This window comes from Chlorocebus sabaeus, chromosome 22, assembly GCF_047675955.1.
Source record: "Chlorocebus sabaeus isolate Y175 chromosome 22, mChlSab1.0.hap1, whole genome shotgun sequence".
Lineage (NCBI taxonomy): Eukaryota > Metazoa > Chordata > Mammalia > Primates > Cercopithecidae > Chlorocebus > Chlorocebus sabaeus.
In genome coordinates, this window is record NC_132925.1 from 25,437,907 (window position 1) to 25,457,459 (window position 19,553).

Sequence of the window (19,553 nt, forward strand, 5' to 3'; positions counted from 1 at the left end):
AGCATTCCCTATTTCTTTGTAGAGTCTTAGAAATTCTAAAGATATAAAATTTTAGTGAGGAATTTCTTTGTAGAGTCTTAGAAATTCTAAAGTTATAAAATTGTAAGTTGTAGTAATAAGACCAACTATTTATTCTTCTCTATTTCCTTCTTCAATCAAGAAATTGCTGACAACTCTCAGTGGGGATTAGTGTCCTGCTCTCCTCCTCCAGTTTGTCATTAAACTTGGCCCAAGGGGAGACTCCTACTGAGCTGTGACCGAAGAAGGGGAAAAAATAACCATACTCCTGGGCATGACCCTAAATAACCTGCACAGGTGCCAATGGCCAGTTTGCCAGGAGTGGTAACTCTACACTGCCAAAATGCCAGTCCTAAATACCAACAGCTCTGGTACCTTCTGTGGTGTAAGGCAGGCATGCTCACAGAAAACACTCCTCTAACTATCAAGATATAAGGATTCTTTACACCCCGTCTAAGAGAGTTTTCAATTTGTTATACAAACTGAAAGCCTGCTTGGAAAACCTAAAATCTCATGTACTCTTTTATATGTGAATCATTTTAAGTGAGTATTGCTTTGGTTTTCTAAATATAAAATTCTATTATAGCATTTTATTGAACTTTTCCAAATGATACCAACCAGATTGTGATTTACTGGTTGCACCTACCACTGTCATCCCCCTTCACTTGTCCTGCTTCCTCCATTCTCTCAATGTACCATGGTTCAATTAAAGGTATACTTAGGGGATACCCCCAAAGCAGTCCCTTACCCCTTTTGAGATCTCAAAACAAGTATAGAATATTGGGAAAATCTCACCAAAAAAGGTTTTAAATCTTCTGAAAATGTATTTGAAAGTGACTTTAGCCTTTTGAAGGCACTGCACTTAAGGGAATTTCACAGAACGAGGAGTTGAGACTTAGATTTAAATTCTCTTCTGCTACTCAGTAGCTTTATGGCCTTGGCCATTAGCTCCCTGAGTCACTTTCAGTTTGGTGACGCCTTGCATGTCACCTGCCAGCTGCTTTCACATACACTATCACATTTATCCTCACACCAGCTCTACGAGGAAATCCTGTTGTTTCCCCTATTTATAGATGAACGGGCATGCTTAAGAGGAGGGATTGTCTAAGATCTTGCAGCTCAGATTTAACACATGAGGATAAAAACCCAGGCTTGCAGACCCCAAGGCTAAGAACCCTCTCTGCCTTGCAGCTTAGACTAAAGGGTCACCTTTAGTGCTTCTTCACACGGTAACTTACTATGATCTTGTAATTTAAATTTTCTCTCATATTTAATGTTGTTAAAAAGAGGTACCAATGAGAAAAATTTTAAATAACCATCATAATGTATATTTTATAAATTATAAAATATATATACACACCTATATTTTAAAGCCAGCCAGGTTATGGTTTTTTGTTATGCTATTATAATGAAATACTATAAATTGGGTGGCTTTAAAAAAAACAAAAACAGAAATTTACTTCTCACAGTTCTGGAGACCGGGAATTTCAAGATCAAGGCACCAACAGATCTAGTGTCTGGTAAGGGCCTACCTTCTAGCTCATAGAGGTGCCTTCTTGCTGTGACTTCACATGATGGCAGGAGGCAAGAGAGTTCTCCAAAGTCCCTTTTATGAGGGCACTAATCTCATTCATAAGGGCTCCACCTTTATAGTTTAAACATGTGATGATCATGTCATCTATTTCAGGGGGACACAAACGTTCAGTATATAGCAGTGACTACTACTCCTGTCAAGATACAGAGCATTCCATCACCCCAGAAAGTTCCCTTAGACTTCTTTTTTGTCCAACCCCATCATTCCTGTCTCCTTAGGAAACCACTGTGCTAATTGTTAAGACCAGAGTTTGCTTGCCTCATCTTGAACTTCATACAAATGGAATTATAGAGAAGGCACTCTTTTATATTGGGCTTCTTCCCCTTCACATGTTTTTGAGATTATTCATGTTGTTACATATATTAGTGGCTTCTTTTTTTATATTGCTGATAGTGTTTAACCATTAGAATATGCCACATCTTTAAAATCCATTCTCTTCTTGGACGTCTGGATAGTTTCCAGTTTGGGCTGCTCTGAATAGTATGGCTAAAATAAACATTTTTATACAAGTGGTTTTTTTTGGCCATATGTTTCTGTTCTCTTGGGTAAAAACATAGGAGTGGAATTGCTTGATCTTCCAGCAGACATTTGTTTATGAGAAACTACCATGCAGATTTCCAAAACAGTCATCTGGCTTACAACTCCCACCAGTCGCATATGAGAGTTTTAGTTCCTTCGCATTCCTGCCTAAATCTGGTGTTATTCTGTTGAATTTTAGCCATTCTAGGAGGTGTGAATTAATAACTAGTTTTGGTTTTAACTTACGTTTCCTTGAGATCTAATAATTTTAAGCTCCATAAATGTATTGGTTATCTTATATCTCCCTTTGTGAAGTAACAAGTCAAATCTTGTGCCTATGATTTTATTGGTATTTGTCTTTCTGTAATTGATTTGTAAGAATTCTTAACATATTTTGTATTAAAATCCTTTGACATGTATAGATATATTTGAATATTTTTTCCTAGTCTGTAGCCTGGTTGTCCTGTACTTAATGCTGTCTTTTGATAAGCAGAAATTATTCCTTTTGATGAAGAATAGCATATCAATTTTTCCTATTATGTTAGTGCTTTTTGTGTCTACTATATGAAATATTTGCTTATCCCAAAGTGGCAAAGGTATTTTCCTATGTTATTTCCTAGAAACTTTTAAACTTTGACATTTAAGGATATGATCTATCTAAAATGTGGTGTCTCGTGTGAGATAAAGGTGGGATTTTGTTTGATTTTTGGTTGTGCTATATCTATTTATCAAGCCATTGCAGCACTTTGTCAAAAGGACATTCTTTCAGTCTTAACACATATGTCAAAACTTAACTTACCGTACTAGTAGGAGATTTTCAACTGTGATAATCTTCTGGTTGTTTCAGAGATCTTATTTCTTTACATGTTCATATAAATTTTAGCAACTTGCAAATTTCTGTGCCACAAAAAAAATTTTTGTGGCATTAGCATTGCTTTTAATATACAAACAAATTTGGGTAGATTTGATAACTTACAAATATTTGGTCTTCAAATCCGTGATCACGTATCTCTTCATTTACTTGGTTCTTTTCAATTTTTTCTTAGTAATATTTCAAATTTTAAATGTAGATACTTGATATGTTCTTAAAAGTTTATTCCTATATGTTTATGCTTTTTGCAGCTATTATAAATGCAATTAATTTTGTAATGTTTCCAGTTTTTCCTACTAGTATGTGAAAATGTGATTAATTTTTTATGTTGAAATGTATACTACATCTTACTAAATTACCTTGTTAGTAGTTATATTAGTTATTTTGTAGATTCCCATGTAAACAATGATTGCATCTGCAAATGGGGATAACTTTACTCCTTCCCATCTATTCTATATACCATTTATCTATTTTGCTCACTATTTTGCACTCATAGGCAGCTCCAATACAAGTCTGAATAGAAATGTTCAGAACGGACGTCTTTGCATGTTTCCAACCTTAGAGGGGAAATTGCTCAATAGTTACCATTATGTATGATGCTAGCTGTATATCCCTACCCAGAGTTAGTCAAACTGCAGAGTTAAGGGTATAGTTCTCCAGATTACCTACTCTGCCCAAGAATTCTCACTCCACCTGCAAGGAGTTAGGGTCCAACCACAAAGTAAGAGGGAAGAGTACACACAATATCACCCTTACTTCTGACACCAAATGCAAGTTTTGGTGTTTCCCAAAACAGTCCTCAGGTTTGATAATTGACTAGAAAGATTCACAGAACTTACTAAAAGTTTTATATTCCTGGTTATATTTATTACAAGAAAATGTTACATTAAAAATCAGCCAAGGGAAGAATAAATAGGACAGAGTCTAAGAGATTCCAAATGTGAAGTTTCCATTGTCCTCAGGGATACATTATTCTACCAGCATCGACATGTGACGAAAGCATGGAGTATGGCCAACCTGAAAGGCTCACCCAAACTTTAGTGTCCAGAGTTTTCATTAGACTTTATTACACAGGCATGATTAATTGGCTGAACTTAACCTCCAGCCTGTCTCCTCCTGAGGTCAGTCTGATATCACGTAGCTCAAAGTTCCCTCCTTAAACTATGATTAGCCTTTCTGGTGTCATTATACCCCACCCTAAGACTGATTAGTGTAGAAGGCCCTGCCCTGAGACATCTCATTAGCATAAGCTATCAGGTATAATTTAAGGGAGCAACATAGATAAGAAAGCTTATATAACTCATAAAATTCCAACAGTTTAGATGTTGGCTCCCAGCAACTGAAAACAAAGGTCAGATCTCTCTTTGGATGAAGCCAAATTCTTTACTACAAAATATCCTTTATCAGGTTGAATAACTTTTTCACTATTCCTAGATTACCAGTAGTTTTTTTTATCACAAATCATTGAATTTTCTCAAATATTCTTCCATATCTATTAAAATAGTCATATTGTTTACTCTGTTAATATGGTAAATTACATTCATTGATTGTCGAATGGTAAGCCAGTCTTGCATTCTTGAAATACATCTCAGTCTATTATGATGTGTCATAATTTTTATATATTGATGGATACTATTTACTAACATTTTATTAACAATTCTTTTGTCTATGTTCATGAGGAATATTGGTCTGTAATTTTCTTATAACATTCCCATCAAGTTTTGGTACTAGAGTAACGTGGATCTTATAAAATGGATCGATAAAGGGGCCCCATCCTCTTCTTTTTCCAAGTTTGTTAATTCATTAAATGTTTGATAGAATTCAATAATGAAACTAACTGGACCTTGAGTTTTCTTCATGAGAACTTGCTTCAAAACAAAATGTAATTTTTTTTTTTTTTTTTTCCTGTTTGGACAGAGTTTCACTCTTGTTGCCCAGGCTGGAGTGCAATGTCACGATCTCAGTTCACTGCAACCCCTCTGCCTCCTGGTTTCAAATGATTATCCTGCCGTAGGCTCCCGGGCAGCTGGGATTACAGGCATGCACCACCACGCCTAGCTAATTTTTGTATTTTTAGTAGAGACAGGATTTCTCCATGTTGGTCAGGCTGGTCTTGAACTCCCGACCTCAAGTGATCTGCCCTCCTCGGCCTCCTAAAGTGCTGGGATTACAAGCATGAGTCACCGCACCTGGCCAAATTTCAATTTATGGATATAGGGTTGCTTCTTTTTGAATACGTTTTGGCAGGTTGCTCAATAATTTATCCATTCCATTTAAATTATTGACATTTTTGCAAAAAAAAAAAAAGTAGAATTTTTTTATCCCTTTTATGCCTATGGGTTCTATAGTGATAACACTTTTTTGTTATCTGATATTGCTAATTTTTTTTCTTTTATCTTTCTTAGTCTTTATAGGATGTTATCAATTTTCATAATGACCTCAAATAACTTTTTGCTTTGTTTTTTATCTCTATTACTTATTTTTTTATTATTTTACTCTTATAATTACTACTTTTTTCTTATTTAGAGTTCCACTTTCTCTCTTTTCTCTAATTTCTTGAAATAAAAATTTTGATTCTTAGTATTAGCCTTTCTTCTTTTATAAGACAAGCATTGAAATTATAAATTCCTCTCAGCACTGTCACCTGTATTCCACAAACATCGGTATATTGTATTTTCTTATTCATTCAGTTAATGTTTCTCTGTGGTTTCTTCCTTGAAGTCAAGTGACTAGACCTGTATTAAATTCCAAATATTTCTCATTTAATTCTTTTTTGTCAACACAACCTGCTACATAATCTTTTAGTCTTTCAAAGTACATTGAGATTTATTTTTTGGCCTAGCATGCAGTTTTTCCTTGTGAATACTCCATGGACACTTGAAAAAAAACTTATTGGGGGCTTATGGATGTAGTGTTTTATAGTTGTCAGTTAGGATTAGGTTAAGGCGAATGACAGTTTATTTAAATCTTCTTACCCCTACTTACTTTTTTTAAATTATACAAAATCACTTCACATGTTATATAAGAAGGTAACAAGCATACACTTCCATTTCCCCTTCATGTATTTTGTGCCATTGTTGTTATTTATCTTACTTCTAAGTACTAAGCCTCACAACACACTGTCATTATTTTATGCTCTGCGGTCTATTATCTGTTTTAAAAATTAAAAGTTATGAGAAAACTTTCTTTTATATCTACTTATTTACTCCTTCCAGCACTCTACTTATTTTTAGTGGATCTGAGCCTTTGTCTATCACTTTCATTCTGAAAAACCTCCTTTGACATCACTGGGAGTGCATGTCTACCGCCAGTAAATTCTCTGAGTTTTCATTTTTATGATAATGTTCTTATCATTATCATTTAATTTTGTTTGATATTTTCATGGGTACAGATTCCTAGGTTGATACTTCTTAGAATATTGAGCACCTTAAAGATGTGCCATTGCCTTCTGGATTGTATTGTTTTTAATGAGGAGTAGTTGGATTTTGGCCAGGTGTGGTAATGCACACCTGTAGTCCTAACTACACAAGGAGATCAGCCGTGTGGGTGGCTCACACTTGTAATCCCACCAATTTGGGTGGCCGAGGCAGGCAAATTGCTTGATCCCAGGAGTTTGAAACCAGCCTGGCCAACATGGCAAAACCCTGTCCCTACTAAAAATACAAAAATTAGCCAGGCTTAGTTCCACACTCTTGTGATCCCAGCTATGCAGGAGGCTGAGACATGGGAATCACTTGAACCTGGGAGACAGAGGTTGCAGTGAGCTGAGATTACACCACTGCACTCCAGCCTGGGCAACAGAGCAAGACTTTGTCTGGAAAGAAAAAAAATAAAATAGAGGCTAAGGTGGGAGGATCACTTGAGTCCAGGAGTCCAAGGCTACAGTTAGCTGTAATTATACCACTGAACTCCCGGCTGGGCAACAGAGCAAGACCCCATCTCTGGAGAAAAAAGAAGTAATTGGATATTATTTTTCACTGCTTTTGAAAATTTGGAAAAATTTTCAGCAATTTTTTTATATCTGTTTACCCTCCTTCTTGCTTCATAAGACTCCTGGTATACATACATTAGACTTCTTGGAATTGTCCCACAGATCTCTGTCTCAATTTTTAATGCGTTTGCTTTTTTTGAAAAGATTCATATTGCATAATTTCTATGTCTGTAACTTAATTGTCACTGATTTTATTTCAGTTGCAATATCTGATCTTCCAGTAACCCCATACATGAAATTACCATTTCTGATCTGTGTTTCTCAGTTCTAAATATTCAACTTTATTTTCAATCTTCTCTTTCTCTTATTATTATACTAATGTTTTCCTTTAAACTCTTACAATCTTCGTAATTCCTATTTTCTAATCCTTGACTACTAATTCAATTATTTGTAGGGTTTTATTAACTTTTTTCCTCCTAATTATAGGTCACATTGCTCTATTTCTTTGTATGTCTAGTAATTTTTGTTTGGATGTTGGAAATCTAGATGTTATATTGTTTTGAATTTTGTTTGGCAGCTAGCCAAGTTACTTATGGATCAGCTGAACTTTTTTGGAGTTTGATTTAAACTAGATTAGGATGGATGTATCCAAATTAGTACTTGGAGAAAGAATCAAAGGAATGCTTATGTAAATTTCTAATGCTGTTTTCTTTGCATAACTCTACCTCTTTCCTGCAATTTTCATCATCTCCTTCCAGCCAAGTGTGATTTCTACCTCCTCAACTCAGTGAAAACTCTGTTTTCTGCTTGGGTCCTCATTTTTGGCACCACCAGAAAATACTTCCAGGCACAAACCCTGGATTGTCATCGAGTGCGGCTTGTGGCTTTTCTCTTAGAAATCACACAGATCACAGTACTTTGCTACCTGTTTTCCAATGACAGAAAATACTTGTTCTTTTATCCTTTTTCTTAAAAATACATGTTTATGGCAATAGAGCTAGCCCAGTGAAGCAACTGGAACATCTGTGGATTTTAGTATTCAAGAGGGGTCCTGGAACCAGTACCCTGCAGATACCAGGGACAACTGAACTATTTACTTCATCAGGATCATACATATTAAATGTTGGTGTAATCGTCTTATCAATTGTTGAGAAAGTGATATCAAATTATTCACTAAAGATTGCATATTTATTTACTTCTCCCTTCAGTTATGTCAGTTTTTACTTTATACTTTTATTAGGTACATATACTTACAATCGTTATAACTTCCTTATATATGAAAGCTTTTGTAATTATGAAATATCTCTCATTATCTCTGGTGATATGCCTTGCCATGAATTTTACATTGTTTGATGTTAATATAGCCACATGGCATGTATATATGTAGTATGTACATATATATCTATATATCTTTTTCTTTTTATTTTCAATTATCTCTTTATATTTAAAATTCATCTTTCATGTAGAGTAAGAGAGCAAACTCTGACCTCGGGCTGTTGGTTAATTTTATAAATAAAGTTCTACTACAACACAATTATGCCCATTTCTTTATATATAGCATATTTTATTTTCACGCTATAATGGCAGAATTAAAAACAGTTGGAAGAAAAGTCACATGTCCTGCAAGCTTAAAGTATTTACAAGTCTAAACCTTTAAGAAAAAGTTTGCTAACCTCTGGTGTAGAGCATTTTGTAGAGTCTTGCTTACTTTGTACAGTTTGACAATCTTTGCCTTTTAACTGGAAGAGTTCACCAAGTTATATTTAATTATCAGTTACATGTAAGACCACCTCCCGATCTGTTTTCTAGGTATCTTCTGTCCTTCCATCCTGCCTTCTTTTGAATTACTCAATTAAGTTTTAGTATTACATTTTAATACATCTACTGGCCTTTTAACTATACCTCTTTGTGTTTGTTTATTGTGCTTGCTATAAGGATTACACTAAGAACTCAAAACAATCTACTCATGTTAAAAATCTAAGATTTTTGAAGCATAATCCCTTTTAACTTCCTCTATCTTTGTTGCTATTATTGTCACATCTATTTTGTCTGCATATATTATAAAGATCAACTGTTTTACGTATATATGCATATAAAGCATATAAACTGTTAGTTGTCTTTTAAAATATTTTACATATCTACAATATATATTATTTTATTCTTTCTCATATATCTGAGTTCCCATCTGGTGTTATTTCCCTTCAAAGAACTTCCTTTAGTGCTTCCTTTAGGAAAGGTCTGATAGTGATATTTTTTTCTACTTTATTTCCATTTAATTTAATATGTCTTTCTTTTCCCTTTAAGTGAAGGATCTTTTCACTGATGTAAAATTTTGGGTTGAAAACTTTTCCTTTCAACATTTTAAAGATGTTTAATTATCTCTGGTGTGCGTTTTTTTCTGACGAGACATCACCTGTTATTTATGTTATTGTTCTCCTGAGAAATTTTTCTGTGGCACTTTCAAATATTTCTTTTTATATTTGCTTTTGGTTAGTATGTCTATGATTTACTTGAGTGTGTTTTTCTTTTTGCATTTCCTCCTTCCGGACTCCTGAGCATTTTGGATCTTCAAGTTAGTGGACTTCATCAAATCTCGGAAATTTTCTCATTGTTTCTTCAAATATATTTTTGCCTCATTCTCTTTCTCTTCTATTTGACTTCAAATCCACACATGTCAGCATATGTTAGCCTGCTGACTGTCATCTCACAGGCCACGAAGATCTGCTCACTTTTCCTTTTTTACCACTGCCCCGGACTCCATCTCCTCACTTTTTTACTGTTTTCTTTCTCTCTGTTTTCTAGAACCTATAACTTACATTTTTTTCCTTAGGTTCACTAATGCTTTCTTGTGCCACTTCCAATCTGATGTTAAGTGCATTTAGTGAATCATTCAATATCGATATTCTAGTTTTCAGTCATATAATTATTTTTGTTCACATTTTTTGCTGCTGATATTTCCATCTGCTCTCTCATTGTTAGCATCTTTTCCTTTAAGCCATTGAGTGGGTATTATAATAATTGACTTAAAATTCTTGCCTGCTGATTCCAAAATCTGTAAATCTGCATCACCTAAGGACATTCTCTGGACTTTGTGTTACATTTTTCTATTCTGTATATGTATTGAAACTTTTTTATTATATAATGGATTTTGTGGGTGATATGTTTTAGATTGTAATTTCTGTTATATTTTTCTAAAGGATATGAGTTGTTTTTCCTAGCAGACAATTAGGTTACTGGCTAATTGCTTTCTACTGTCACCTTGCCCTTGTGATGGTTAATTTTACAGTTTGTATTCCATGTCTGTCTTAGGATGAACATCTAGTGTCTAGTTCTTTTTGTTTGTTTGTTTTGTTTTTTTGAGATGGAGTCTTGTTGTGTCACCTAGGCTGGAGTGCAAGGTGTGCTATCTCGGCTCATTGCAACCTCCACCTCCTGGGTTCAAGTGATTCTCCCGCTTCAGCCTCTCAAGTAGCTGGGATTACAGGCACACACTCCCATGTCTGGCTAATTTTTGTATTTTTAGTAGAGACGGGGTTTTTCCATGTTGGTCAGGCTGGTCTTGAACTCCTGACCTCAGGTGATCCACCCACCTTGGCCTCCCAAAGTGCTGGGATTACAGGTGTAAGCAACTGAGCCCAGCCTGTGTGTAGTTTTGACACATAGTCTTTCTTGGTTTTTCTAGAGTTTCAGTACAAAGACTGATGTGTTTACTAACCACTTCTGGCTTGGTGAAGTTCAACTCCAAACTGTGCGGGTAGTGCCTAAAGATCTATCAGGTTTCTAAGCCTTCTGGTATTGCTTCCCTCTAAGCTCTTTGAAATTTCTCCCACATATGCTATTCACAGGGTCATCCAAGGAGCTTATCATAGTATGTACACAAATTTGGAATTCTTGCCACACTGTGGCTGTCTGCTTTCTAAGATTTTTCCCGCTTGATTTCCAGCTTTTGTTCTACTTAGTCCATACCTCCCAAGCTGAGAAGTGCCCTCAGAGGAAAAGTCATGTAAAATTTTCTTTCAATTTCTATCTTATTTTTGTCACTCAAATACAGTAGAATAGTTCATTCTGTACTTTTCTGAGGGTTTATAATTGTTATAAATATAAGAGTTAACAAAGTACAATTTGTTTTTTTTTTTTTTCAGTATTACTCAAAACATAACTCTTTGTAGTCCATGCTTTATTTCAAGGTTATGAAATCATTTGCACACTTAATGAGAATATGGCTTTATTCTTACCATACAAGTCAAGGCAAGTTGAAACAAATTAAAATTGCAATTTGTATTATATTAATTATATGCAATTTATATTATATTATAGTAGTCACTGTCCTCATGTATTACATTGTTGATTTATTTTATTTTATTTTTTAGGATTTACTTACTGAATGTTGACTTTTTTATCTATCACTGTCTACTTGCTCCAAACAAGTTATAATTCTTACTTTAGATGAAAGGAGTGAAAGTTAATGAAATGAGTTTAAAAGAAAACAGACAAAAAGAGAAAGCAAATGGAGAAGTAGAAAAAGAAAGAAGGAATGGAATAGAGAAAAAATTTAGAGGGGTGAGAGAAGACAAGGGGAAGAAAAAAAAGGAGAGAAGAGATTTTGGGGATTATGTGGCTTTTTAAAATTGCCACAATTCTTACTGATTTATAGAAATTATAGTTATTAGAATATAGAGTTAGTAGCTATTAGAATAATCAAAGACATGTTTATGCATATAATTGTGTACAGAACTATCTGGAAAGGTTGGATTAACAATTACTCAAGTTCTGTCATTTCAATGTAGTATTCTGTCCACCTCCTTATAAAAAAAGCAGCTGGGTATGTATGGACTTCATATTGGGGAGCACTAATATATTAAGGAATAGTAGAAGGAAATAGACATTTTATGATCACGTCAGTTCAACTTAATAGAATAACGATCTGTTGGATGCCTACCATGTTCTAGTCACGGTCTTATGTGTTATGGATAAAATATAAATAAAACAAGGTTGTTATTCTCAAAGATCTTATGTTCAAGTCAAAGAAACAAGATTTCCCACATCACAGTGTTTCATGGGGCAGATGGATGGAGAACTGAGCTAAGAGCTTGAAGGGAAAAGCTGGATTTCTCTACATTTTTAGAGCTAAAGAAATGGATACTTTCTAGGATGTCAATTAGAAGCCTGAAAGAACCATGCCTTAGGAATAGGAGCAAGCCAAAGGTAGACCAAGTTTTACTAAAATTGCAGTGGGGCTCCAACGTAGGTCAATACTACCTGACAGAACTGTGGTAATCAGCCCCTTGGCCTGACAAAGGAAAGAGGGAGCCATATCTGGTAGAAAATAGCGTTCTGTAGAGTCTCTACAGTTCTTTTGTTGATCAAGTCAGTGAAATATAAAAGGACAAGATATGCAAAGAGTCAGGAAAATACAATCAATAATCAAGAGAAAAAGTAAATAAGATAAGCAAACAACTGAATTATTTGAATATTGTTGTTAATAAATAAGGCAATGAAAATAACTACAAATAATATATAAGAAAATGTGTAAGAAAAGATACTCAAAAAAAAAAAAAAAGGAATAGAGAATTGAAATGCGATAATTCAAAAGATAAAAAGAATGAAATCTTTCAGTTCCAAAATGTCAATTTGATTTTAAGGGATCAAATTGACGTTTTGGAACCTAAAGACATAATATTAAACACTAACTTTTCAGTGGATGAATTTAACACAAATGGGCCACAACAGAGCACAGGAGAAGGAAACTGGAAAACATATCAATAGAAGACACCCAGATCAAAGCACAGAGAGGAAAAAGAACAACCAAGACCAACAAGAGCATAAGAAACATGTGGAAACACACACAATGTATAAGTTATGTATAAAATTGAAATTCCAGAAGAAAGAAAGAGCAAGAATAGCAATCACCAGTAAAATAAATAAATACATTATGGTTTATTCACCCTATGACATCCTATAGACCAATGAGAATGAACAATCTATAATCATATGCACCATTATACATGTATGTCACAAACTTAAGGTTGAGTTTAAATAAAAGGCAAACACAAACGAATGCATGTGAGATGATTCCATTTATGTACAAATTACAATAGCATGTAAAACTATTATGTGAGAATTCAGGTTGTAGTAGCCTTTGGGCAGTGTAAGCCCTGCAAGGGCTTATAATGGTCTGCAATTGTCTCTTATTCTGGATTCTGGGAGGAAAGGAAGGAAGGGAGGGAAGGAGGGAGAGAAGGGAGGGAGGGAGGGAGGGAGGAAGGAAGGAAGAAAGGAAGGAAGGAAGGAAGGAAGGAAGGAAGGAAGGAAGGAAGGAAGGAAGGAAGGAAGGAAGGAAGGAAGGAAGGAAGGAAAGGACTCTTGGACATACAGCTACCATTTGCTCTGATTTCTCCTAGTTAGCCACAAAGCCTTAATTGTGTAATTAAGAAAACCTGATTTCATGTCTTAATGAATAGAGTCTAGGCATGGGTAATCATAGTAGCTGCTAAGGCATAGGTTTTCAAACTGTGGCAGGCAGTGGAATCATCTGAGGAGTTAACAGATTGCAGGTCCCATCCCCACAGTTTCTGTTTCTGTTTCTGTAGTTCTGGTGTAGGGCCCAAGAATTTGCATTTCTCACAAGTTCACAGGGGATGCTGATACTGCTGGTCTGGGACCATAATTTGAGAACTAGCCATGTTAGAGTTGCTGTAGCTTCTGTTGTCAATGTTCTATCATAAACTTGTTCTCAATAATCTTGTTGCTGATATATTCAGTAAAACAGAATCTATAAAGTTAGACTTAGGGCTTTGGTTCAACTGGGATACATGATAGGGAACACCAAAAGGGAAAAGACCTTCATGAAATGTCCTAAGAAATTTTTTTGCAGAAAATTCACTTAGAAAGAAAATTTACACTATCAAATGAGTTACTTCCCAGAAAGTGGAGAGAAAAATAACCTAGCTAAAAACATGATGCAACAAAGTGTTGTATAGTCTGTGTTCAAAATAATTGATTTTTTTTTTCTTTAAGCATACATTTACTGCAAACCTATCACCAAACTTATTTCAGCAGAATGTGCTCTGTTATCAGTCAAGGCTCACAGATGAAATTTTTGCCTAGTGGTTTGCTGTGAAACATTTGCTTTTCAAAGACACATTAATTCAAATCTTAAAATTAAACATAAAAGTTGAACATGTATGTGTCAATGTGATGAAGTTTATTTCTCTTACAGGACTGCATCAAAACATGTAAACAAGGACCTCGGTAATATGGAAGAAAACAAAAAGTTAGAAGAAAACAATCACAAAACTGAAGCCTAAGAGAGAAACTGTCCTAGTTGTCCAGGTGAGTAGTCTGTATGAGTTTCATAGAAATAATTCCCTAGCAAGTAGGAAACATCCTTAAAGATGAAAGCCTTTACGTTAAGATGCTTCATAATTACAGCTTTCAAAACAAGAAGAGAGGTTTTTTTTTCTTTGTATTATACTTTAAGTTATGGGATACATGTGCAGAATGTGCAGATTACATAGGCATACACGTGCCATGGTGGTTTGCTATCAATCCATCATCTACATTAGGTATTTCTCCTAATGCTCTCCCTCCCCTAACCTCCCACCTCCCACCAGGCCCCAGTGTGTGGTGTTCCCCTCCTTGTGTCCATGTGTTCAACTCCCACTTGCGAGTGAGAACATGCGATGTCTGGTTTTCTGTTCCTGTGTTAATTTCCTGAGAATCATGACTTCCAGCTTCATCCGTGTCCCTGCAATGGACATGAACTCACCCTTTTTTACAGCTGCATAGTATTCCGTGGTGTATATGTACAACATTTTCTTTATCCAGTCTATCATTGATGGACATTTGGGTTGGTTCCAAGTCTTTGCTATTGTGAACAGTGCTGCAATAAACATACATACGCATGTCTTTGTAGTAAAATGGTTTATAATCCTTTTGGTATATACTCAGTAATGGGATTGCTGGGTCAAATGGTATTTCTGGTTCTAGATCCTTGAGGAATTGCTGCACTGTCTTCCACAATGGTTGAACTAATTTACACTCCCACCAACAGTGCAAAAGCGTTCCTATTTCTCCACATCCTCTCAAAACAGGAACAGAGTTTTTCAAAAGGAAACTTTTGTGATTCAGAAAATGTTTTTGGAAGAATGGAAACTTACCTGTCTCCCCACCTCCCTCCTCAAAATAATCATTATCCTCTGAATAATAAAAACCAACTATGAGATGTTAACATTCAATTAGCATTTTATATTTTAATGCAAAAACTTTAAGTGCAAAGAAGCTTTATTTTTTGAATTAGTATTTGGGTTCAATAAGAACAGATTCTAATACCTTAAATTTACTTTAAATAAATGATTATGAAAATAATTTTAAAATATAAAAATTTTAGGCCGGGTGCGGTGGCTCATGCCTGTAATCCCAACACTGGGAGGCTGAGGCAGGCGGATCACTGGAGACTAGGATTTCGAGACCAGCCTGGCCAATGTGGTGAAAACCTGTGTCTCTACTAAAAATACAAAAATGAGCCAGTCCTGGTGGCAAGCACCTATAATCCCAGCTACTCAGGTGACTGAGGCAGGGGAATCACTTGAACCCAGGAGGTGGGGGTTGCAGTGAGCTGAGATGGCGCCGCTGCACTCTAATCTGGGTGACAGAATGAGATTCTGTCTCAAAATGTAAAAATTTAAAAAAAAAATTTAATCTAGGGATTTAATAAAAGCGTGAGTGTATTTATACAGCCAATATCCCAAGTCATTTTAATGAAAAGTCTAACAAACTTGTGCATGTGTGTATACATATACACATATGCTTTTATAGGTAGTATATGTATGTATATGTGTATATATGTATCCATGTATCTATATGCACATATGTAGAGGCATATGTCTGTTACATATGTTATATATATTTAACATATAAAATAGCTGTGTGTGATTTTTAAGACAGTCTCAAAAAGGAGTATGTTTCCATAGCATTGCCACCTGCAATTTGAGGTTTTTCTTTTTATTTGTGTTCCCTTAAACCAACCAAATAGGAGAGCCATTTGCACTAACTATTTAATGTGTCTTTTAGAATAACTGCTACTATAGCTTACCAATATGATATGAAAAGCCCCGACTGCCACAGTAAACCTCGGGTTCATTATAAATAAACCACAAGTCACAATTTGAGTGGGTCATCCAAGTTAATCCCACAGTAAGAATGGGGTGTGGGAAAGTACTGAATTTAAAAGGATGCACACAGGGGAGAACAATAGAATAATTGAAATAAGACTTGTTTTTTTAAAACCTGAAAGCCAGGTTTTTAAACTGATGGAGTGAAAGAAATCAGAACTGGATTGCTTCTCTATCTTGCCTTTCATTGGAGGTCAAGTATGCAGCATTCCCACACGACTTCTTTTGTTTGTTTGCTTTTTCCACTTCTCTAGGGTTCTTTTCCCCAGTCCTTTGTAAACATAGATTTTAACTACTGTTTTCTTCAAAATTGTATAGAGTAACTTCTCAATGAAAAACTGTACTTGAAGGCACATCCCATGAAATAGTGTGATTTGAAGGAATGAGTATATTTTTAACCTAAAGAGAAATGCAATGAAATATTTTCTTGATTAGTATTAATTTTACAAAAAAAAAAAAAGAACACTCTGAATAATTCCAAAAATTATTTGTAGAATGGATGCAGCAATGCCTGAGATTATAGATGGGCTGGGGGACAATGGAGTTTTATAAAAGGCCCTCCTGTAAAGTAATTCACTAAATTACTTTTAGTACAAAGTGTCTGTTGATGTTAAAAAAAAAAAAATTATTGCTACGGCAGCTTATCTAAAGTATGCTTTTTTTTCATTTCAGAGATAAAAATCATATAGACCAATTGAAGCATGAACGTGGATTGTATTTAAGACATAAATAAAGACATTGACAGCAATTCATGGTTCAAGTATTAAGCAGTTCATTCTACCAAGCTGTCACAGGTTTTTAGAGAATTATCTCAAGTAAAACAAGGAAATTTAATTACAAACAGTAAGACCAAGTTTTGGCAGCCATGATAATAGGTCATATGTTGTGTTTGGTTCAATTTTTTTTCCGTAAATGTCTGCACTGAGGATTTCTTTTTGGTTTGCCTTTTATGTAAATTTTTTACGTAGCTATTTTTATACACTGTAAGCTTTGTTCTGGGAGTTGCTGTTAATCTGATGTATATTGTAATGTTTTTATTTCAATTGTTTATATGGATAATCTGAGCAGGTACATTTCTGATTCTGATTGCTATCAGTAATGCCCCAAACTTTCTCACAAGCACCTAAAACCCAAAGGTGGCAGCTTGTGAAGACTGGGGACACTCACATTGCCCTAATCAAAAACTGTGATTTTTATCACAAGGGAGGGGAGGCCGAGAGTCAGAGTGATAGACCCCATAAGAGCCGACTCTTTGATGTGCCACCAGCAGACTCTCAGAAGTAAATCACAGATGCATATAGACACACATACATAACGGTACTCCCAAACTGACAATTTTACCTATTCTAAAAAAGACATAAAACAGAATTCGGTAGCACTTACCTCTACAGACACCTGCTAATAAATTATTTTCTGTCAAAAGAAAAAACACAGCATGTGTGAGAGACACTTTGGAAAAATCATGGTCAACATTCCCATTTTCATAGATCACAATGTAAATCCCTGTAATTACAAATTGGTGTTAAATCCTTTGGGTTATCCACTGCCTTAAAATTATACCTACTTCATGTTTAAAAAGATATCAATCAGAATTGGAGTTTTTAACAGTGGTCATTATCAAAGCTGTGTTATTTTCCACAGAATATAGAATATATATTTTTTGTGTGTGTGTTTTTGTTAACTACCCTACAGATATTGAATGCACCTGCAGATAATTTAGTGTTTTTAACTGATACATAATTTATCAAGCAGTACATGAAAGTGTAATAATAAAATGTCTATGTATCTTTAGTTACGTTCCAATTTGTAACTTTATAAACATGTTTTATGCTCGAGGAAATTTTTGGGGTGGTGGTATAAATGGAAACTTTTTGAAGTAGACTGGATATGGGCTACTTGTGACTAGACTTTTAAACTTTGCTCTTTCAAGCAGAAGCCTGGTTTCTGGGAAAACACTGCACAGTCATTTCTTTCCCAGGATTTACACAACTTTCAAGGGAAGATCAATGAACATCAGATTTCTAGATATACAGCTATGTTATTTGAAAGGAAAAGGAAAACTGGTGTTTGTTTCTTAGACTCACGAAATAAAAAAATGATGAAGGCAATGAACATAAATTGAAAATTAAAGTCAGATGAGAATAGGAATAATATTTTGCCACTTCTGCATTCTTTAGAAACATATGTTATTGTACATTTGTAAACCATTTACTGTCTGGGCAATAGTGACTCCGTTTAATAAAAGCTTCCTGTAGTGCATTGGTATGAATTAAATGCATAAAATATTCTTAGACTCAATGCTGTATAAAATATTATGGGAAAAAAAGAAAATATGTTATTTTGCCTCTAAACTTTTATTGAAGTTTTATTTGGCAGGAAAAAAAATTAAATCTTGGTCAATATTTAAACCAAAGTAAAAGGGGAAAAAACCAAAGTTATTTGTTTTGCATGGCTAAGCCATTCTGTTATCTCTGTAAATACTGTGATTTCTTTTTTATTTTCTCTTTAGAATTTTGTTAAAGAAATTCTAAAATTTTTAAACACCTGCTCTCCACAATAAATCACAAACACTAAAATAAAATTACTTCCATATAAATATTATTTTTTCTTTTGGTACGGGAGATCAAAGGTTAAAGTCTAACTTCTAAGATATATTTGCAGAAAGAAGCAACATGACAATAGAAAGAGAGGGTGATGCTACAATTATTTCTTGGTTTCCACTTGCAATTGTTCATTAAGTCCAAAAACAGCTGTCAGAACATCCAGAGCAGAACATGAGAAACTCAGAGCTCTGGACCTAAAGCAGAAAGTTTGCCGGGGAAAGAAGAGTCAGCATTGTTACCATCAAATCAGTGCCTGGATAAAGAGGAAAGCCTACTCGTTTAATGGCCTCCACGTGCACGGAGATGCTGAGAAGAAAAAGAATTCCAAATCCTCACCTTCTGAGGTTTCGGCTCTCCCATTTAATTCTTTGGCAACAGGAAACAGGTCTTGCAGGTTCAAGGTTCACTCCCTGTATGTGATAATAGGAATTGTATGTGGAAATGGATTAACATGCCCGTCTATGCCTAAAAGATAATAAAACTGAAATATGTCTTCACAGGTCTCTCACAGCTGTCTGACTCTTGTCTAAAGTAGAATGTTCATGTGTGGAAAGTGATGGTCTTTATCAAATAGTGAAAAACTCACTGTGACTCTCCATCTTTCCAGAGAAGGAGTGCAGAAAAATAAAATTCCCCACGCCTTCCTGCTAGGTCAGGTGGGCTACCTCAGCTAGTCCCCAGATTTCACCAGTGATTGATTCTATAATGCATCTGTCTTCAAGGATAGGATCATACTTACTCTTGGATGTCCCAGGTAACTGTCCTAGGACCTTAATTAAGAGAACATTTTCATATTTGTTCACTTCTGCCAATAACGTTCTATTCCGATTGTCATTTGGAATTA

The 19,553-nt window shown here is 35.0% G+C and overlaps 1 protein-coding gene across 4 annotated transcripts in view; it reads left to right on the plus strand.

Annotated features, from left to right (window-relative positions):
• The window catches only part of ALCAM (activated leukocyte cell adhesion molecule), a 209,749-nt gene extending 190,543 nt beyond the window's left edge, over window positions 1–19,206 (plus strand). For all 4 annotated transcript variants that reach the window (XM_073009696.1, XM_073009697.1, XM_038003247.2 and 1 more), the window contains 2 exons: window positions 14,153–14,265; window positions 16,779–19,206. In XM_073009696.1, the coding sequence (XP_072865797.1) occupies window positions 14,153–14,240 (88 nt within the window). In that variant the 3' untranslated portion in view covers window positions 14,241–14,265; window positions 16,779–19,206. The remainder of the gene's footprint in view (window positions 1–14,152; window positions 14,266–16,778) is intronic.
• Window positions 19,207–19,553: the final 347 nt, after the last annotated feature.